Raw genomic sequence first — 22,969 nt, 5'->3', positions numbered from 1 at the left:
TGCTGACTTTTTATGAAATTTGATAAGTTCAGAGCCCCAAGTCTGGAGAAAATAACTTTTTCCTTTCTAACTATTGAACAGAGCTAGCTCTCTTTAATACTGTGTAGTCCCAGGATTTCCCAAGACCTCTTCCACATCATATCCACATATAGGCTTGTCATTCAAAACATTCCATATTCAAAAATATGGATTTATTTGAGTGAGAGATCAAATAAAGAAAAACAAGAAAGATAAAAATAATCAAGAAACACAAAAAAAGGATACAAAACAGTCTAACCAAGGCAGAATAGAGAGAACAAGAAAGGTGAGGGGAAAGGAAAACAGATTTTCAGCAGTCATTGTGTTTCTTGCAAAGTCAAAGCACATAGTCTTCTACATACAAAGAGAATTATCCCCTACATGTAACATAGGAGAGTGTGTCATTAAATGGCTCAAAGGGAGGGAAAATAGACATCTCTAACCTGTTTCCTCATACCTTTCTCCAAGGAAGACTTTAATGTTTGTCAGGAGAGTAAGAAAGACAGAGAGAGGGGGTATCAGGCTAGAATCATACCTATCTGCTTCATTAACTATTATTCATCCAGGGGGTATGACTTTAAGTATATATATAAAATGTATGTATGTATGTATAATAATACAGGTTGAAGGAGCTCTCCCATTTGGAGTGAGGTGACTTGGTTCAACCAAGAGAGAAAGTCACTCAAAGAGAAACTCTCTGAAATCTCCAGAGTATCAAGCTGGGCGTAAGAGACATGATGGAGACTGCCAACTACTCTCATGTTGACTTTTCCCAAAACTCTTTTCTTTCAGCAGCCTGAAAGCGGGTTGGCATCTTTCATCTTCTCTTTCAAAGTTGGAAGTCAGAAGTACCCAAAGCTTAAAGAGACTGAAAGCCCCCAAAGAGACCTGAAGACAAATCTGGAGAAACTGAAGAGAATAAAGTTCTTTTCTTCATCTTCCCCCATCTCCCACTCATCCCTACCCCTTACAATGACATATTAATGAAATTGTATCTCAATAAACATTTGTTGATTTCTTGATCCAGCTCTCTAACCTTTAAAGCCAGTTTTCTATCTACTATATTATATTCCTCATGAATTTTTCTTTTCCTCTTGACTTTTTCTTTTCATACTTTTAAGGTATTATTTCAAATTGTTTTCCAGAATTGTTGATCTAATTCACAGCTCCACCAAAATGTATTGAAACTCCTCTCTTCTTATACTCTCTCTCAAGAAAAGATAGAAAGGACAGTCAAGAACATATCAATAACAGGGGAATCAAAGGAGAAGAGGTGGGGCAGCATTTGAGTCCCCAACTTAGAATGAAAAAAGTTTTTGGTTCAAATTCCTGTTTTAATGTTTATCAACTGTATGCCTATGTTTCCATTATAGAGTAGTTATAAGAACCCAGTGAAATAATGAACATATATAAATGTTGAGTATCATCATTATTATTAAGGAAGGAGTGGCCAAAATTTTTGAATGTTTTTCTAACCCCAAAGATGACACAACACCTTTGACATATCAGGTGCTTGAAAAATGCTTTAAATTGAATTGAAGTACAAAGTAGATCAATCATTATTTATTAAGAATCTACTATGTGCCACGTGTGTGAGGAAATAGGACTAATTATTGGCTTCTGCTTCTCTCTATCTCTTTCCCTGGATTATTATTCCAGAGAAAACAAAATAGAAATTCAAAGAAATAAGAAGACAAGGCAGAAGGGCAGGTTACAATATTTTACTGTCTGACAGATTCCCAGGGGCTTAGCAGAGCTGATACTTAAATTTTTCTTTATAAGTTTTATACTTTGAAAATAAGCAGATGCACAGATGGTAAGAGAGTGAGACAACTGGTCAGAAGGAGTTTGCTAACACTAGTTTCAAGATTCAAGAATCTGTTGCTTTACCCATACTCAGATCTAGGTTGTAATCCTGGGTGGGAGTCCCAAGGTAAGGAGAAGCACTAGCATTCCATAGCTTGTAGATGCAGAGGAATAAAACCATGGCCACAGCTTCAGGGCAGAAAAGAGTGCCTATGATCATTCACAGACCAGAGCATAGACTAGGAGAGTAGTAAACACAACTCTCTTTAGATTATACCACTTTGGAAGAATTAAAATCTTACAGATCCCCAGAACTTGCTCTGAAAACAGATGCACAAAAAAACCTGAAGCTGGGGACAGGGCTCCCTCCACTCTGGGAGCAGATGCCCAACGTTAAAATAAATTAAAAGTTAAGAAATAGGTTGGAAAAATGATCAAATGACAAAGAAAGGATCCTGATTATAGAAAGTTACTATGGTGACAGAGAAAGATCAAAACACATACTACAAAGAAGACAACAAAGTCAAAACTTCTACATCCAAAGCCTTAAAGAAAAATGTGAATTAGTTTCAGATCCAAAAATAATCTCTAGGAGAGCTCAAAAAATTATAAAAATTAAATAAGAGAGGAGCAGCTAGGTGGTGCAGTGGATAGAGCACCAGACCTGAAGTCAGGAGGACCTGAGTTCAAACACTTCCGGGCTGTATTACCCTTGGAAGTCACTTAGTCACTTAATTGCCTCAGCAAAAACAAATAAATAATTAATTAACAAATTAAAAAAAAAAAGGAGGAAAAATTGGGGAAAGAAATGACAGTGATGCAAGAAAATCATGAAAAAAAAAAAAAGAGTCAACAGGTTGGTAAAGGAGGCATAAAAATACTGAAGAAAATAATTTAAAAAACAGTAGGCTAAATAGGTAAAAGAAGCACACAAATCCAATAAAGAGAAGAATGCCATAAAAAATAGAATTGGTCAAATGGAAAAGGAGGTACAAAAATTCACTGAAGATAATAATTGCTTAAAAATTAGAATTGGGTAAGTGGAAGTTAATGACTCCAATAAAACAAAAATGTGAAAATTTTTCATTAGAAAAATTACTGGCTTTAAGAGATAATTTAAGAATTGTTGGACTACATGAAAGTAATTCAATCAAAAAGAAAAAAGAAAAGAAAGAAACCTCTCTCAAAGGAAATCAGCCAACATGACAAATAAGGACTGGATTTATTATTTTGTTGATTGTCAAAACTTAATACAATGTTGCAACACTAATGATATAGATTAAATTGAAAGTGCAGCATGGGCTGAACGAGTTGTGGTATATGAAGGTAATGGAATGTTATTGTTCTATAAAAAATGATAAACAAGAAGATTTTGGAAAGGCCTGGGAAGATTTACATAAACTGATGCTGAGTGAAACAGCAGAACCAGAAATCCACTGTATACAATAACAGCAAGAATGTGCAATGATTAGCTATGAAAGACTTCGTTCTTCTTAGTGGTTCAGTGATCCAAAGCAATCCAATAGACTTTAATCAAAAAATGCCATCTGCATCCAGAAAACGAATTAAGGAGACTGAATGTAAATCAACACATGCTTTGTTCAATTCTTTTTTCTGTTTTTTATCTCTTCCATGGTTTTTCCCTTTTGCTCTAATTTTTCTCTCCCAACATAATTTGTAAAGCAATATGTATTAAAAATATTTACTAGAAAAAAAATGATCAAGGAGAGAATTGGAGGAATAAGAGATGCATCTATTGCAAAAAAGAAAAGAAAAGAATGTGCAGCATGTTCTTTCAGAGAGTGGATTGCCAAACATTTATCAACATATCTCACTCCAGTATCTGGGGATGCATTTGGTACTTAAGAACTTGGTAAGATGTGAAGTCCCTGTACTTAGTATCTTAGACTGCATTAGGGGCATCAGGAACCTCATCAGGAATAGAATAGGAGGATGTCTTGGACAGCTCCAGTTTGTTCAACTCTGTTACTTTTCCAGTGTTCCCATTAACCTGAGGATACAAAAAGTTAAGAAAATGAACAAACTCAATATATGACTATGATTCCTTCTTCATGAAACCTTGTCCTTTTTTCCTCTTAAAATTTTCTTTCCCCTTCCAATGCCTTCTAACCCATATACCCACTTTATATGGGGCTTTTAATCCCTGGGAGAGGCACAGGAGAAATGCTATCACATCATGTCTGGCTGTCATTCAATCCAATTAACACCCCATTTATGCCCCAGGAACCTAATTCCAGTCTGTCCTGGCAGCTCTTACTCTGTCCTTTTCTACTGAATCCAGATCCATCTACTAAATAGTTAATTGTGCTGAAAGCAATAATAATATCTAATATTTAAATAGTGCTTATTACATTTTATGTACTGTGCTAAGTGCTTTACAAATATTATCTTATTTGATCCTCATAACAACCCTATTGGGGAAGGAGCTGTCCTAGCTCTTAGAATAATTAAACTGTATCAATATTTTAGAGCTGAAGAAACTGAGGCAAGCAGAGATTGTGACTTGCCTAAGGTCACAAAACCAGTAAGTGTTTAAGTCTGGATTTGAACCCAGGATTTCCAATTTCCAGTCCCAGTACTTTATCAACTGTGCCATTCAGATGCCTTACATTTCAGTATGTCCCTGTAGACTTTTCTGAATCTTTTTTTATTACCTCAGGGCTATATTTTAACAGAAACTCCAAGATTATTTTGTTCTACTCTAAGGGTTAAGGGGGAAAGAGATAAGAGCAAGTATTTATTATATGTCTACTATGGTCCAGGCACTGTGTTAAGCACTTTACAAATATTATTTGTGAAGTAGGTACCATTATTATCATCATTTTACAGTTGAAAAAACTGAGGCTGGTGACTTGTCCGAAGTCACACAGATAATAAGTGGCTAAATCTGGATTTGAACGCAAACCTTCTTGATTTCAGACCCAGCACTCTATCCACTGCACTGTCTAGCTGCCTGCAGTGCCAATGGGAGCTACTTCCATCTTGGGATGGAGAAGAGGATGTTCCTTCTTTAGTTTACTTTGGACTCAAGCCAAAGTCCCAACATAAGCAATAGGGAGAAGTGAAAAGAAACTGGACTTAATATCAGGAATAGCTGGGTTCAAATCCTGCCTCAGGTTGTGTAACTCTGAGTAAATCATTGCCTCAGTTTCCTCAACTATACAATGAAGACTTGGAATCTATGGCCCCTGAGGTCTTTTCTGGCTCAAGTCTATAATGATCCTGAAATACTGCTACTTACCTGATGCCTGAATCTGAACAGGAGAATAAGAAGGACTAAGAAGGCCAGAGCTTTGGTCAGGAGGAGGCCAAACACCACAAGGATGAGGAGACAATTTGGGGACCTGGGAAGAGAAAATAGATAAGGTGGCAAAGGCAAAGCACCTGTTAGACTGAGTCCTCTGGTATATTATTCCTCAGCTGTGAGGGTACCTATGATAGTGTCCTTATTAGGTCTTCCCTCTATACTTAAAAAAACCAATTTATTCTGAATATAAACACACACACAGATGCAGAAAATAAAAGAAAAGGAAAAGGAAAGGGGAAAAAATAGAACATTTCACATTGCAATATGATTATTTACTAGCATTTCTACACTAGAAGAGCTTTCCTGTTCTTCCTCAACATGAAATTTCCCTAAAAGGACAAAAAATGTGTTCAGTGATCTGATTGACTCATTGCTTTTTCCAAGACAGATTTCTGGTCAATGAAGGACATAAAATGACATAATAGGGCAGTTGGTAGTATAGTGAATAGGGGTGTCAGGAGGATCTGAGTTCAAATGTGAGCATAGACACTGTATGATCCTGGACAAGTCTCCTTAGTCTGGTTGCTTCAGTTTGATCATCTGTAAAAATGAATTAGAGAAAGAAATGGCAAACTAATGCAGTGTCTTTCACAGGAAAACTCGAAATGGGATCATTAAGAGTCAGACATGACTAAAAATGACATACAAAGGATAAAAAAATCTCATTTAGGTGGAGGAGTGTCTCTCAGACTTGGAGGGTATATATATAATACCACTTGAATTGTCATAACTTGCCTTGCTAATCTACTGACCTTTAAGTTTCCAGAAGCAGTCAAGGGAGATCACATGTTTCCAAACTGAAGTGAAGTGTCACCACATCCTTGTTGCATGTGTATTAGAGCAATAAAAACTTCCTTTTAGTTAACTCACAAGTGCCTCATTTTAAATTGAAATTGAATCTGAACTAAGAGAGTGCTGGTCTTAGCACTAATGTTAGTCCTGTTTCTAATACATGTGCACAAAACAACACACACCCAAAGACTGTATCTGAAACTGTGAATCTCTATTTAATCTTTTGTGGTTTAAATACGCACACACACATATATATGTATACACACACACACATTATAAACTCCCCAGGTTACTTTCATATTTATTCTGCTGGTTTGTGCTTCCTTCTAAACTTCCTTGTATTATTTTTCTTCTATTCCATATCTATCTTCTATGTACATAGTTACTTATGTGTTGTCTGTCCCAATAAAGTTTGAGGGCAGGGATAGTATTTGTCTTTCTTTATAATCTGTAGCTCTTAGCACAAAGCCTAACACATAGTAAGTGCTCATTAAATGTTAAGGGAATGATTGATGAAGCTCAAGTAGGCTTTCTAATATTTAGATAAGTGGGCCATGCTCCCCACAGGACAGGGTGCATGACACAGCTACCTAGAAAACGGCTCTTTGGTGGAATTATGTTTCATTATATTGAAAGTTTGTATCCTCAGGACCTAGCACAGTACCTGGAACAGAGTATGTGGTTAATTGATTGATTGATGGTCCAATTTTGTAGCTTCTCTGGGGCCTGAGATTGAGTTGATGATGTTTATGACTTCCTCAGGATACTTTGTCTTTTGACTTTCAAAATTCTCCCATTGGATATGGTTCACTATTGGTTCAATTAATTTAATAAACTCTTAGTGGTAGAACACAACTTCTGATTTATGGGGCACTCTGACCCCCTTCAAATCCCTCCCCCCAAAGCAAACAAAAAACAAAACAAAACCCAATTCAAACAACCGATGAACATTTTTTGTTCAATCAACAGTACACAGGCTATCTTTAGGGAGTGCAAAAGCTGTGTCCTTAATAGTCCCCTGCTGCTATACATTTTTGAATAATTTGGGTGGCTTCCTAGCAGGCCAGGAAGTTTTACAATCCAGCACCTAAACATAGTAATTTCTACCTACACGTGAGCTGAAGACTCTTAGAAGACGATCAGAGAACATATATATATATATACATATATATATATATATTTAATTTAATAATAACTTTATATTGACAGAATCCATGCCAGGGTAATTTTTTACAACATTATCTCTTGCACTCGCTTCTGTTTCGATTTTTCCCCTCCCTCTCTCCACCCCCTCCCCTAGATGGCAAGCAGTCCTATATATGTTAGATATGTTGCAGTATATCCTAGATACAATATATGTTTGCAGAACCGAACAGTTCTCTTGTTGCACAGGGAGAATTGAATTCAGAAGGTAAAAATAACCCAGGAAGAAAATCAAAAATGCAAATAGTTCATATTTGTTTCCCAGTGTTCTTTCTTTGGGTGTAGCTGCTTCGATCAGAGAACATATTAAGATAGGTTTTAAGATATTAATATCCACAAAGAAATTTTCTCTCATTGATCTACCTGGAAACTGGTGACCCCTTCTTCACACAAATAGTATACTTCTAAAGTGGAAGTAAACTTTTCAATGAGAGCTTTCCCCCTCTCTTCAAGTTTCACTGATTCTAGTCTAGTAAACTAATGAATGCAGTCCTGTCCTTCCTCCTTTCTCACAAACCCCAAACCACAGTCATATGTGATGGTGCTTTTTCATGATCTGGAAAATTTTTAAAACTCACAAAAATTGTCCTCAGCTCAGAACTTTGCTGTTGAAGTCTGAAGATCTAGACTCAAATATAAATTTTGCTAGTTACTATTCATATAATAAACCACATAACCTTTCTGAGTCTTTCTGAACCCATGAAGTAGATAAGAGCAGAGATTTTTCATCTTTTTTGAGCCATGTGCCTCTTTGTCCGTCTGGAAAAACCTATGAATCCCTTCTCAGAATAATATTTTTAAACAATTGAAGGAAATATTAAATTTCAGTTAGAAACTAGTGATAACTAACATGTATTTTTTTTTCCTAACCAAGTTTTTAAATCCTCTGAAATGTTTCCATGGATCTCAGGTTAAGAACTTCTGGACCAGATTGCCTCTCTGATCCTTTCCTATTCTAAACTCCTATTTTCCTACAATAGTAGTGGATCCTTGAACTTTATTTGACTGTCATTTCATACCTTCATCCTGGTCTTTGTCTTATGCTTCCCAATGGTTAGGGATCTCTAGTCTTTCCAGACCCCATTTATGGGCAGACAAAAGAGAAGGATCTTCAGAGAACTTTCTTGGACATGGGTTAATTCTCCTGTTTTGGTGTTTTGATTTTTTTTTCTCAAAAATCTGTCTCAAGTGCAGAGGGGAAAAAAAATAAAAGGAAGGAAGAAGAGACAAGGGAATAATAGAGAAAAGAAAAGAAACAGAAATATGGTGTTCTATCAATGTTTTTTTCCATTTTTGTCGTCCCTTTCTAAGACCTAACCTATAGGGAAGGGCCAGGAAATCATACATTGTACTTGTTGAATTGTTTCATTTATTTCTGCCTTTGTGACCTCATTTGGGGTTTTCTTTGCAGAGAGTGAGTGAAAGAATAGTTTGCCATTTCCTTCTCCATTTCTTTTTATAGGTGAGGAACTGAGGAAAATAGGATTAAGTGACTTTTCCAGTATCGCACAACTAATGAGTATCTGAAGCCATATTTGAACTCAGGACCTCCTGATTCCAGGTTGAGCATTCTATCTATGAGCTACCTCCATATATAAATTCTGTTCATTATAATCTTACCTCAGCAACAGTGTCCCAATAAATGTTAATAAGCATTTATTAAATACCTACTATGTACTTTGCTAAATGCTGGAGATACAAAGGAAGATAGGATAATCCTTACCCTCAAGTGAGACAAAGGTACATTAGGGAAGTGAAGAACTAATTGCTAAGGGGAAAACTGCAGATAGATGATGGTAGTGTCAGAGAAGAAAAGTAGGCTTATATGAGAACTGTTATGAAGGTAGAAATAACAGATCACTGTAACACATTGAAAATGGAAAGATGAGACAGATTGAGAGTTGAAGCAGGAGAGGTAGATTGAAGTTGTAGGTAGAAGTAGATTATTATTATTATTATTTTGGGAGGCGATTAGGTTTAAATGACTTGCCCGGATCTCACAGCTAGTAAGTATCTGATACCAGATTTGAACTCCTAAATTTAGGATTGGTGCTCTATTCTACACCACTAGCTGCCCATAAATAGGTTATTTTGAAAAGCAAGGTGTTACAGTGCTTTGAAAGAATGATAACTTAGTTGCTTACTAATTGTGTGACCCTTGGCAGGCATGTACTCAGAATTATTATTTCCAAGAAAAGCAAAAAAGGACATGGCATACTTTTAAGTCTAATCAACATCATTAAAATTTTCTCCATTACTTTCTTGTTTAGACAGTCAACAAAACAATAACTGAAGTGTAAATAAATGCTGGCAATGAAAATTTATTGAGCTAACTCTATCTGGTCTGGCTGATACTTAATCTCAGTTTCTCTCAGCCTCAATTTCTTTATCTTTGCCAAGAAAAACAGAAATAGTATAGTATGCTCATAATATTATACATATTACAGTATTGTAATATATCATATGCTAATTATATGATTTATGAATATATAATGGTATTATTACGTGAATACATACAATATGTTATAGTATACATGTACAATATATGTTATAATATATCCCATTTATGTTATACTAAACACACATATATAAACATATCTACATATCTATGTAAATATGCTATTTTATAGTGTGGAGAAAATAGCACCTACCTCACAGGGTTGTTGTGATAGTCAAATGAGATAACATATGAAAAGGATATTTTGTAAACTTTAAAATACATTGGAAATACCAATCACTACTTTTACCTGGTATGAATCATCCTAATGCCAAAGGAATTCCTTTTGTACTCTAGAGATGATGCTTTATCCTCAGGATTCTCCCACAGAGTTTTCTATGGATATCTGCATGTAGGAGTTCTGTGCTGACACAACCAAGAGGGCCCTGAGCTAAGTTTTGTTTGAGAAGAGACAAGCCAGTCTTCAAATTCTATCATGCAGATTGGCCTATGAGCCCAGCCTCAGCTCTGACAAAGCTAGAAATTGGTTCATCATGGACCCCTTAAATACATTTTACATGCTGAGCTTGGATTATGCTTGGTATTAACAAGTGTGGGAAGACTTTCAGATTCCATTAGTGATGAATTTGGCTTGAGAAGAAGTGATAGAAACAATGCATCAGGAATAAAAATGTTCTCAGTTTAGGGTCAGGGACAAATGTATTCTTATTTTGTTCCCTCTAGAATGTCTATTAAGGAAGGGGAAGAGTAGAATGGGTATGAGAGGAGTGCAATAGGCAGCTCAAGATGAAATCTGCTAAAATCTGTAGAGGCACCTTTAGAGATCATTTAGTCCAACTGTCTCATTTTGCAGATGAGCAAAATGAGGCCTAAATATGGAACGTATTTAATCACATAAATATTAAGGTACAAGCCTAGTTATCTAATATTAAATGAGTTTCCCTTTTCATGACGCATCTTGTTAAAGGAGACTACTTTTATTGGGTTGGGTCAATGCATGCAATAAAGTCAAAGGTCAGAAATGAAATTGGAGGAGGAAGCACAAATATTCCACAGAAAGGGGACCCTAACTGAAACCACTTACTTCAAGTCTTCAAAGCCAATATGATCCATAATCTGACTTCTAGAAGTAGAATTTTCTGGTAGCTGGATATTTGTGTACATCAGATATGTCCTATCAGTTATGTTGAACTGGAACCTGAAAAACATCAGGGTAGGGGCCAGTCAGTCAAATAAACACTTATTAAGTGCCTACTGGATGCCAGGAACTATACTCAGTGCTAGGATACAAATATAAAATATAAAGGTAGTGCCTGGCTTCAAGGAGTTTACAATCAAATAGAGAAAGATAACACAGAAAAGGAAGATGAAAACCTGAGGGATTGGAAAGAGAAGATGGGGGATGATGGACAAGTTCAAAGGAGTTATGGAGTGGGAATTGAAGACATTGCTGACATCCTTAAATGGAGGTTATGGGAAATGTTATCTACATTCAACCCTTCAATCAGATTAGGGAGGGACCCTGGGGCAGAGCATATTGACAAAGTATGAGCACCAGTGTTAATGTAATCTTGCAGGATAATGAGACTCCTGGGGTACATGATGAAATTCAAGGAAGTGCAATCAGATGGAGAATTGGGAAGTAAAAAGAAATCATATTACAGGTCACATATATTTGAAGATAAGAGAAAAAATTGGAATTATGGTTCCCTGAGGCCCACCTGAACTAGGAAATCTCACAAGTACCATAGTGTGGCAGCTATGAACTGTAGGATAGCCTGATGGACTCAAGGTCAAGGGGGTCAATAAGGATGGAAACAGACAAGGTCAGTACAAGCTGGAAACTTGGTAGTTTGGGTAAATTTCTGCATAATTGGAGGGAAGGGGCACAAATAGACTTTTGGGGAAGCAGAATAGAGGTGAGGTATCATAGGACAGAGAGAGTTTCTAGAGAGGAGTTTTACCTGGTTGGGACAGAGGTGATGGTAGTAACTTCTATAATAGTAGTTAATTTCTGTTGGATTGTCTTCTGTGTTTGGGCTGTAAAGAGAAGACAAAAGGATAGACAATTGGCACTTTCCTCCTCAATAGGTTGCCTAATGCCAAAGTCTCAGGCTTTATCCAAATCCGTGGGATAATCAGAATAAGGATACAATACAAAGTCAAATGTTCTTTATTAATGTATGATATTACTCAAGGTATTATATCAAACCTCAATAATGATCAATTCTCTCATTTTAAATTTTGCTTTCTCCTTTTCTGGTTGTCGTTATTCTATAATTTATCTATTATCTTAGGTACTAAGGCCATTGGTGACCAAAATGATCATAGCATAAGAGGAAAGAGTTTGGCTAATGGAAAGGCTTCATTGAAATGGAGAGCAAGAGGAAAAATAAGATGAGGAATTATGGATGGATAATCCAAAGGAATGCTGCAGGATGGGAAATGAAGGGATAGCTGCCTTGGGCACTCTCTTTAAATGGAAGTTCTTGGATGAATTTTTCATTTTTCAGCTTTCAGTCTGAGGGAGATGCCAGCAATTGTCTTGAGTGCTACAATGAGTGAAATGAATATGAATGGGGCCAGGTGAGTTGAAGTTTAAAGCATGCAAGTGACTTTATTTCTTACAGCTTCCCTTTTATATCCCACCATAAGCATAATTTTCTGTTATACATTACAAATGCCAGAAAACCACAGAAAGCATAATCACTGATGTGATATTTCCTTGTTCTGTTAGTCAAGGCTTATTCTGTTTTTTATTTTCCTTTTAGAAAGCATCCTGTTTCAAAATACACTCTAGTCATGTTGACCATTATATTTTCAGCAAATAATCTGAGGGAGCTTAGATATGCATCATCAGCTGTGGAACTGACCTTGCCAAGGCCCCTAAGTCCTCCAAGTGACTTCACCTTGCTTAGATCTTCCAAAGGATTTACATTTGTTTTTGTATTTTGGACCCCTTGGACAGTGTAGTGAAGTCCATGGAGCCCTTCTCAAAATAAAGTTTTAAATGCATAAAGTAAAATTATAAAGAAAATTAATCATGTAAAAATGCAGTTACAAAATAATTTTTTTGTGATGTTCATGAAAGATGTCAGATTAAGAATTCTTAATCTTCAGCTGGAAAGTGACCCTAAAATCACTCTAAGACCATTTGGCATAACACTTTATTTGATAGCTGAGGAAACCAAGATTTCTGGGAAGTTAAGAGATTGGTAGTGTCAAAATCATGTTAGGATGCACGTAGAATTAACATTTTAAGGAGTTTCTTCAGATAATTTCTGTGTTTCTTTTTCCAAACTTTCTTGCAAAGTTCTTATTTTCTTTTCCCATTTTACTTCTAACTCTCTTTTAAAATCCTTTTTGAATTCTTCCAAGAGACCCTTGTGAGATGGGGACCAATTCATATCATTCTTTGGGGCTTAATTTGGTGATGATTTGCCTTTAGGATCCTCAGGGTTTAGGTCTGTTTTCTTTCTCCATAAAAGTTATCTTTGGTCTTTTTGCTTTTTTAATCATTTTTTAAATGGTTGAAGTTTGCTCTTAGTATAAAGGGGAGATTGTCCCAGGCTTCCTCTACAGACAACAGCAGCTTTAAGCTGCCCTGGGCCATTACTGCTAACTTCCTTCTGGTGCTAGGTGGGTGTGGAAAAGTTCCACGTTATTCTGGGGAAATCCAGAGGTTCACTATTTGCCTTTTGTATTTGTATTGGATGTCTCTTAGGTAATCTGTTGATCCACTGGCCTCCAAACAGCACAGAATATTTTGGCTAAGAGCCTCCTGGTAGATTTCCTCTAATCTGCAGACGCCACACTGCCCTGGATTCCTGTGCTGTGCTTGCGCTCAGCTGCCTTCCCCCATGCCTAATTGAAACAGATCTTTTCTGAAGATTTTCCAAAATATCTTCTGCTGGAAATTTGTTACATTCCAAATGTTTGTGGTTCTGTCACTTCAAAACTAGTTCAGAGGCTTGATCTGGTATTGATCTAAGGGATGTCAGGAAGAGTTCAGATAAAGACCTGTATACTCTCCACTATCTTGGTCTACTCCTGCTAGGATGAATTTTTTAATGGCCCAACTAAGTTCTCAAGAGCTAACTCTCCATTGGTGACAGCATCCTAGATATGTCCTTATAAGAACTATAGTTCACATTTATATAATACTTTCCAGTTACAACAAACAAACAAAACAAAAACTTAACAATCACACTTGATCCTCCCAACAATTACATAGAATTGGTTGTGAATTTCTATTAATTCCCCTTTACAGATAAGGAAAGCAGAAGCCCAGAAAGATATAATCATTTGTTCAAGTTTACACCATAGTCACTAAATGTTAAAGACAGATATTAATTCAGCTGAAACTTTTCCTCTTACACTGTCTCTGAGACTATGCTATATCATGGAAGTATAGGAAAGATTGTTTTGGGGACATGATAGTCAGCAATAAATTCCTTGGGTTAAGGCAGTCCTGGGAAGGATGTGAGAGATGACATTTGGTAGGTTCAGGGTTTGAATGAGTCTCTGCCTGTGGGGCTAATTTGTCTTTGTAGAGAGAGAAGGGAAGCAGAGTAAAGTCAGTGCCCTGAATTACAGCCTTCAGCCAATGTCTGGTATAGGAACCATGAACCACCTCAGGTGCTCTATGTTGAAAGACTGCTTTTCCTTTGAAAGTATTTCAGCCTCTACTAAATAGATGGGAATAACATTAGAGGTGTTACCTTCAGCCTTGTCTGGGGCTTAGGGAATTCCCTAAAAATGTGTGTCATTAGACTTTGGGGTTCTTCCTGTCTTAAAGTGCTTGCTCTAGCTGATATCCAATATAAATACAAACCAGTCTCTGGCAGAAGATCCAGCTATACAGTTTTCAGCTTCCATTATCATTTCCTGAGATTATTGGAAATGAAAATGGTGAAGCACATTTCTGTTTTTGTTCATGATTGTCTCTCTGTATGAACAAGTGATTTTGCATGTTTGTGTGATGTTGAATATTCAGTTCAGTGACCCACTAATCAAAAAAAGGATTAACAAGGAAGGAAGTGGCTTGCCTTTCCTAGAGATAGGAGAACAAACTATGGAAGAGATGATGGAAATATGTGAGGGAAGATATTGTATATGGATGTATATGTATGTATGTGTGTGTTCAAGGTGTGAATGTGTGGGGTAATATAAATTTTTAAAAAGATGAGAAACTTAAAGAAAGCCAAGTTCTCAGGGAAGGGACTTACCTGGAGCTACTATTAGATGAACTATTTTTAAAATATCAATAATGTTCCTAGTAGAGTTGTATTTTCCACACCAATATTCCCCAGAGTCTTCCACCTGGAGGCCAGACATGTTGACTGTTATAACACCAATGTCATAACTGAGGGAATAGCGTGGGTTCTCAGTCTTTGCCCAAGATTTTGGTCTTGTGATTAACAGAGTACAACTATGTTCATTTTCAGTTTTTTTACACCAGGCTTTGTCTAGATGATCAGATTTCTCAGGTGTATATGGACATCTCACTGTGAGTGTCTCTCCCACCACTTTGTATTCCTCTTCTTTTCCAAGGGAACCTACAGAATATGACCTCAGATTACTAGGAGCTCAGTTGGACAATAAACATCATTTCTTGAGTAGGAAAGAAGAAGTAGAAAGGACATTTCTGTAGAATGTCAACAAAATTGAGCAGGAAGAGGCAGAATGTGAAATTCTAATCAAAATAACCACATGGAAAAGCACAATTTTGACAATTTTGATTATAATTTTTAAAAATTGTACAAACAAAATCAATACTGATAGAATTAAAATTGAACCTGTTGTTTGTCCTTTATTCTCAAAGAGGACCATGATATACCATGACATACAAGTAAATTGAATTTAAATGAGGGAAAGATTTGCAAGGTCATCTGCCCCACTTTCTTCTGCAGAGCCATCTGGGTCCAGAGGTCAGATATAGATAAGGATAACTGGAAATGGCCCTGAACTGGGAGAGCTTGGCCTTTTTAAGCTAAAGTTTTTAACAGGTCTGAGGCCATACTTGTTCAATAATTAAAACTAGGTAAAACTGAGGCAAAAAATGGCCTCTTTCACCTAGTCCAAAAAAACAATAAATAAATAAAATTGAGATAGAAAGACCCTCTGAGTTTCTAGTCAAAATGTTATATATATTCACTCTGAGGCAATCAGGATCTAACCATGGCCAATTGGGCCTTGGCCTGGGACCTATTATTGACCAATTAATGAGAGTTGGAGTGATTTGAGCCTTTTGCAGCAAGTTTCTCTCATAAAGGTTTTATTTCCAAGATAATTAGAAAACAGACTCAAATTTATAAGAATAAACTATTCCCCAAGTGATAAACCGTCAAAGGATACGAATACACAGTTTGGAGGGGAAGAAATATTTACAAGCTATCAATAGCCATATGTTTAAAAAATGCTTTAAATGACTAATAATTAGAATACAAATTTAAAATAATTCTGAAAAATATAACAATGTGAACAACAAATTATATTAAGAAATGTTAACAAACTCAACAACAAACATAACAACAATAATGATACTACCTAAGTTAATTTATTCATTCAGTGCCATATCAATCAAACTACCAAAGGATTATTTTCTAACTATGGATCTAGAGAAAATGTATGATAAACAACAAAGGATAAAGAGGATCATAGAAGATAGTTGGGTAATTTTGATTCCATAAATTTAAAGTATTTTTGTAAACAAAACTAAGATGACAAACTCTTAACTAGGGAAAAATCCTGGGCAAATAATTCATTTAACCTTGTCATGCATTAGTTTCCTCATCTATAAATCTACCTCTTACAGTTGTTGTGAGTCTAAAATGAGATGAGGTTTATAAAGCCCTAAAGTGCTATATAAATGCTTACTATTATCATTTTATATATATACACACACACATATATGTATGTATGGAATTGATTCAAATTTATAAGAATGGCTAATTCCTTAGTTAATAAATGGTTGAAGGATACAAATAGACAACTTTCAAAGGAAAAGAGCATACGAAAAAAATTATCCTATCACTAATAACTGGAGAAATTAAAGCAACATTGAGTTAATCAGAGTTACAAAATTGATAAAAAGGGAAAATGATAAATATTGAAGGGACTGCAGGGAAACAGGAAATAATGAATCATGATTGATGGAACTGTGAACTGATCATGCCATTCTAAGTAGCACAGTAGATAGAATGCTGGGCCTGGAGTCAGGAAGATATCTTTTTAAGTTAAAATATAATCTTAGACACTTACTAACTGTGGAAAACTGTGTTTTAAATCCTATTTTCCTTCATTTCCTAATCTCTAAAATGAACCGAAGAAAGAAATGGTAAACCACTACAATATTATTATCAAGTAAACCCCAAATGGAGTCATGAAGAGTCAGACACAATGAAAAATTAATATATAACAACAAACCATTCTGGAAAGTAATTTAGAACTATGTCCTAAATTGCTCCTAAAAGAATCAAAGAAAGAAGGAAAGGATTAATATGAACAAAAATATTCACATCTGCTCTTTTTGCATTGTTGAAAAAACACTAGAAACTAAGGAATTTCAATTGGAAAATAGATGAGCAAATTATGACATGTGAATGATGTAGAATGAAGTGAGCAGGACTAGAAAAAATAACCAAAATATTTTAGAGAATAATAACTTTAAGAAATAATAATAATAATAACAACAATAATAGCTAGCATTTGTATGATAGTTTAAGATTTACAGAATGAAAAAGAAAATAACAAACTAATCCATTGGTTTGATGAGAAATCCTGAAATAATTAAACAACAACAAATGCTTTACAAAAATTATCTCATTTTGTCTTTACAACCCTGGGAGGTCTTATCATTCTCATTTTACACATGAGGGAACTGAGGCAGACAGTAGTAAAGTGACAGATAATGAGTTTTGAAGTCATATTTGATACCTAGTTGCCTCATTAATTCTCTAACTGTGATTCTAGTATACCTTCAGTGAAGCATACTTCCCCCTTCCTTATAGAGTTAATGGGTTCAAAACACAAAATGAAGCAAGGAGTTTTGGTGATAACCAATGTGAAAATCTGTTTTGCTTGACTGCATATATTACAAAGTATGTTTTTTTTCTTTCTTTATCTTTCTTTTTAATGGGGGGATAAAATAAATATAATAATATAAATATGATGTATGTAATATATAACAATGTAAAAATATAAATAATAAAGTGATAAATAATAAATGATAGAGTAAAAAGACTTAAAAAACTGGAATATGTAAAATACTTAAGAGTCTACTTAAAAAACAATTAAATTGAAAGCCCTTCTTATACCACTATTGTAATAGCCTGAATATAGCTCCTAAGATCCCATTCTTACCCTGGGAAGCCAAGCCTCCTTTTCTACTTCTTAATATACTATTATTTAGCATTTCTCATCATTCTATTCTCCTCTTCTGTCCTTTCCCATTTCCCCAACTCATTTTATCTCTACTCTCTCCTATTATTCTCTTTTGTTCCTTACCCCTCACATATGAAACCTGTAAAAGCAGCAGCACCAACTGAAGAGGGACCTCTGGAATCATTTTGCTTCTTTCCATGAGCAAAGGTTCAAGTAACACAGGAAGCCTCTAAGTATGTTTGGGGACTAATTGCTCTCTTGGTTCTTTGTGAATCACAGAAAAAAAACAAGAACTTAACATGATATTTGGGGAAGCAAGTAATATAATAAGTAGAAGTACTGAGCTTAGAAGGCAGGAATGGGAGATCACATTGTTAAGAAATCCAGAATCTGGAGGTTTGGGCTCTGGAGCTTGTGGATCACCAGAAAAACTGGCCTTGCTTGGACAAAGCTTGATCTGTTTCTTACAGATTAGTTATTATTCACCCCACAAGGAAGATACCAGAAGGATCCTGTTGGGTAAAGATGTGATTGGTGAGCATGGATAGATGGGTTTCTGGGAGGAGGATGAGAAGTGTCTAGAATGGATGGCAATTGTCTATACAATAGGGAAAGTGAATATAGTGTCATAGCATGTAATTGGGATGCTTCGTGGAAATACTCACTCTCCCCTCCAGTTTTTGCTCGGTCCTTCTCCATCGCCCAGAAAGAAGTAGTAGTAGTAATAAGTAGTTGTCCCTCAAATCTGTTGAAAATGTCCCTACCATAACTTAGTGTCTCCCATAATAACAAAAATAATAAAAATATAACATTAATATTATGATGATGGAGGATGACTGGAATAACAAGTAGGTCCTCATTGACCAGTCCTAATTATATTTGTGCAGTACTTTAAGATTTGCATGAGTTTCCAGAATGTAAGTCCCTTAACAGCAGGGATTATTTCAGTCTTTGTTGTTGTATCCTAACAGAATTTGGTGGATTGGAAGATTGTGCTATTCAGCTATTTGCACATACCACTGTGTGTCTGCTTTTTAGAGTAGGGTGTTTATTTTTGGATGAAATTATTCCTTGAATAGAAATGGAGCCCTCCTTAAAATTATCTGAAATGCATCTATACCAAGATACTTTAGTGGAGAGAAAATAATAATAATAATAATTTTATTATAAGTAATATTTATTTAGCACTTACTGTATGCTAAGCATTATGCTAAAAACTTTACAAATGCTATCTCATATGATACTTACAGCAATCATGGAAGGTCAATATTATCTATTATCATTGCCATTTCTTAGTTGAGGAAACTGAAGCAAGCAGGGGTAAAATGACTTACCCAGTTTCACAGAGTTACTAAATATCTTAGGCTATATTGGAACTCACATCTTGTTGACTCCATGCCTAGTATTCTATTCACTGTTCCATGTCAGGTTATATGACACATTGTTGAAGCTTGAGTTTTCTGTGCGGGAAAAATTAATTTGCAAAATTAAATTTGGTGGTTGGAGATTTTCTCTTTCAGTCTTAGTTTTTGCCAACGTTTAACTGCTATTTGGAAACTTTTCCTCTTTTGAAATATTAACATTTGGTTAATTTGATTTAACTTTTGGTTGTTTCAAAGAATAAATTATGGCCATTTCTTTCTAAACTATCTGCACTATTCTTTTAACCAATTTTTCATAATTCAGAAGCATTTATTTTAATCTTTCTGTATATCCTTAAGAGAAAAAGTCAAAAAGATCTTTTTAGTAATGAAAAAAGTGATTTTCTATCACTACTGACTTTTTACCCAGCCCTGTTCTTTCCCCAGGTCAACATAAACCATTTGAAGGAAGTTACATGTATATGGAGAAGTAGGGGTCAGGGCAAAGCAGGGCTTGTGAAGCAGCCCTGATGTCTATCTGTTTCACTTTTCCATGTAGGGTCTCCAAGAGATCCCACAATGATCTTAGTCAGATGGATGATTTCAATGATATTCATTTAGTTCAGTTCAATTCAAGGAACATGAATTGTGGAATCACCATATTACAGAATTGCAAATTTGGAAGGGACCTTCAAGACCAATTAGTGCATCTATCACCAAAGGTACTCCCACCTTCTTGACACATGGCCAACCAAGCTATGCTTGAAGACCTCCAAGGAGAGGGAACATAGCATATTCAAGCCTATTAATTTTGGCACAGCTCTAATTATTAAGAAATAGTTCCCCTCTCCCCCCCTCCCCCCCCTTTCTGTGTAAAAAGTCCCAAAGCCCATTGATACTCTCCTCACTATTGAAGATCCATGGCCCATACTTGTGGGAAGAGTAGGGTGGAGTTAAAAAAAATCAGTCTGTTAACTTTTTACAGGGAGGCTCTTCAGTCTCTTTGGATTATTCAGTCACTTCAGCTGCTTCTGACTTCCAGCTTCAAGGCAGAAAATGTTATACCAGCTCCAGGTTACTTAAAAGAAAATAAAACTCTTGGAAGAAGCCAACATGAGAGGTGCTAATAATCTCCATTATGTCCCTATCCCCAGGTTTCCACTCTAGAGACTTTGGGGAAATTTCCCTCTTCTGGTGAGATCTGAGACTCTCTCAGTTGAGCAGAGTTATCTTACTCTCAATGGGTGAAGAAGCTCTTCACTCTTTTGTTTGGCATATATCATCATACGCATACTTTCTTTTATTTCTTTTTTGCTACTAACTTGGATAAATAGATTCTTATGTGTGTTTGGTATTTGGTGGAAAGGGATATAAAGCTTGTGGTCCTCCTTTCTCCATTAAGAAACAGTGATAAAAAGTTTAGCTTGAAATGTTATGCCACAGTTCTCTTTAACTGTCCTGACTCAGTTTCCCTGTCTCAGTTTCCTTAACTGTTCTGTCTCTGACCCAGTAAAACTAAGGATTATTCGCTCTCGGGTTATGAATTAGCAAGATAAAAGTAGATCTCCTGACTCTTTTAGGGATTTACAATATCCCTTAAAATATTCCAAGATAACCCACGATATCTTTACTTCTTTGTCTCTGGAATTTTTAGGTTTTATGGCTTCCCCTCCCTGATAAAAAAACTTTCCCTCCCTTTCTCTTCTGTGTCTCCAAAAAGGTATTTAAGAAGTTGGGGTTCTTCCATTCATTGCTGGAGAATGGCGTCTGGCAGCTGTATGCTGGACGATGGATTCTTTGGGTCCTCCAGCCCTGGGACCAATATGGATTCCTTGGTCCCAGTATACTTATCTCTGTCTGACTGGATAATCTGAGATGAGAGTCCTGTCCAGTCAATCTTACTCTCCAATTAATAAAATATTAAAACTCTCTAATCTCTCTCCTGCCTCAGTTTCTCTGGCATTACATTTGGAGGTCCTACCGAGATAATAGAAACTGAGAACTGGATTAGAGATTAGAGACCTCTCGGTCTCCACCTAGGCCTGAGGGGGGCTCAGGACCTGGGTCTGTTCCTTGAGGGAAAAAAAAAAAAAAGGAAGCAGTTCTTCAGCCTCATTCCGGCCTACAGTGGACAACGAAATAGATTTGGCATTTGATTCGGCATTCGGGAGAGTAAGTCTGTCTGGGTACCTTTTGGGGTACCATCTGGTTTTGGTTCTGGTTCCGGTCTGTTCTGTTGCTAGCAACCTGTGGTCTCAGAATAAATACCGACGGGTTTAAAAATTCTGAGACGGGTATTTTCTGGGACGCTGGAAAATATCCTCTGGGTATGTTATATGTTTGCTTAATGTTGTAACTGTGTAGTCTGTGTGATATATGTTCTATGTTCTGTGTGGTTTGTCTGTTATGTTGTTGGTTGGAAAACAACGTTGCAACTGTGCATAGTAAATTGGAGCTCCATGTTTGTTTGTGTGTGTCTGTGTTAAAAGTTAAAATAAGCTTGTAAGAGATAAGGATTCAGCCTCTGTGTTGCAGGCTTAGAAAATATCAAGAAGTTTGAAAAATCTTTCTCTCTCTCTCTCTGTCTCTGGCTGACTGCAGCAGCCTGTGAGAAAAAGGGAGAAAAGGGAAAAGGAAGAAAAAAAGGAAAAAAAAATAGATTGGAAGGGATTTGAAAGTTCGGAAAGTTATAATATATATATATATATAGAAGAGCAGGTGCTAACATTTAAAGGAAAGACATTTGAATGGAATATCTAGGCATTCTCTGTGAAGGCAGAGTAAAGCACTAAATGGGCTTGAAGTTCACAGAAGCCCCTTTGGATTCTGGAATGGGAAAAGGGAATTCAAGGTGAAACATACCTCTCTCTGGGGGTGGAGGTCCTGGAAACAGCCCCTAGTCTGTTTGCTGATTTAAGAGCTTTGTTAAGTTTTAAGAACAATGATTAAGAAATTTGGGAATTAGTTGTTTGAAAAATTTGCTAGTGATTTTAAACTTTTTTTAAGGAAAAGCCTACTAGAGTAAAGAGCAATAAAATTCAAGCTTAGCCTGGCCTGGGCAATAAAAAGCTCTGGAGATAAGATGCTAATAGCTGTTAGAAGAAATGTGGTGGAAAAGAAAAAAAAAACTTTTAAAAACAGCTGTATTAGTTTGATTCAGTTTGTTACCTTCTGAAATTTGTTAACATAAGTTATACCTTAAATCCAGCTCTGCTGGACATGTGTGGGTTTTGTGGAGGTTTGGGTTATTCACTATAGGGTGGTTTTTGAAGGGAAAAGGAAAGAGGAATGCAGGTGATTTAGGAAGGACTGATTTGTAAGGGAAATTAAAGGTTCGCATGGTGTTAGGAAGGTGAAAGAAAGACTTTTGGGAGTAGGTGAAGAGGTGGGGGAAGGAGTCACCCACCCCCACTGCCTTCTGCTACTTTACTAAAGGAGCATCTGGGAAGGAAAGTTCTTTAAGGAGATTGTTTAAGTATGTAGTCAGGGGGAAAGAGAAAGTTGGAAATGGGTGGATTTGGGAAGAAACCTGATATTGGGAAACTGATGGGCTAAATCTTGAAAAGGATTCCCATGTAGGAAATTGAGTGGGGAACCCGAGAGAAGTTTTTTTCCTAG

The 22,969-nt window shown here is 36.2% G+C and overlaps 1 protein-coding gene across 1 annotated transcript; it reads right to left on the bottom strand.

The window, feature by feature from the left end:
• Nucleotides 1–3,027: 3,027 nt before the first annotated feature.
• Nucleotides 3,028–18,217, bottom strand: LOC127559271 (trem-like transcript 4 protein). Its single transcript, XM_051992941.1, has 6 exons — nucleotides 18,114–18,217; nucleotides 14,834–15,163; nucleotides 11,570–11,645; nucleotides 10,690–10,803; nucleotides 5,087–5,189; nucleotides 3,028–3,835 (listed from the first exon to the last, which is right to left on the bottom strand). Exons 1-6 carry the CDS (start codon nucleotides 18,187–18,189, stop codon nucleotides 3,728–3,730), a joined length of 807 nt encoding a protein of 268 aa, XP_051848901.1. The 5' UTR covers nucleotides 18,190–18,217; the 3' UTR covers nucleotides 3,028–3,727.
• Nucleotides 18,218–22,969: the final 4,752 nt, after the last annotated feature.

The sequence above is a fragment of the Antechinus flavipes genome, chromosome 4 (assembly GCF_016432865.1).
Source record: "Antechinus flavipes isolate AdamAnt ecotype Samford, QLD, Australia chromosome 4, AdamAnt_v2, whole genome shotgun sequence".
NCBI lineage: Eukaryota > Metazoa > Chordata > Mammalia > Dasyuromorphia > Dasyuridae > Antechinus > Antechinus flavipes.
This window is presented reverse-complemented; position numbering and strand designations above follow the sequence as displayed.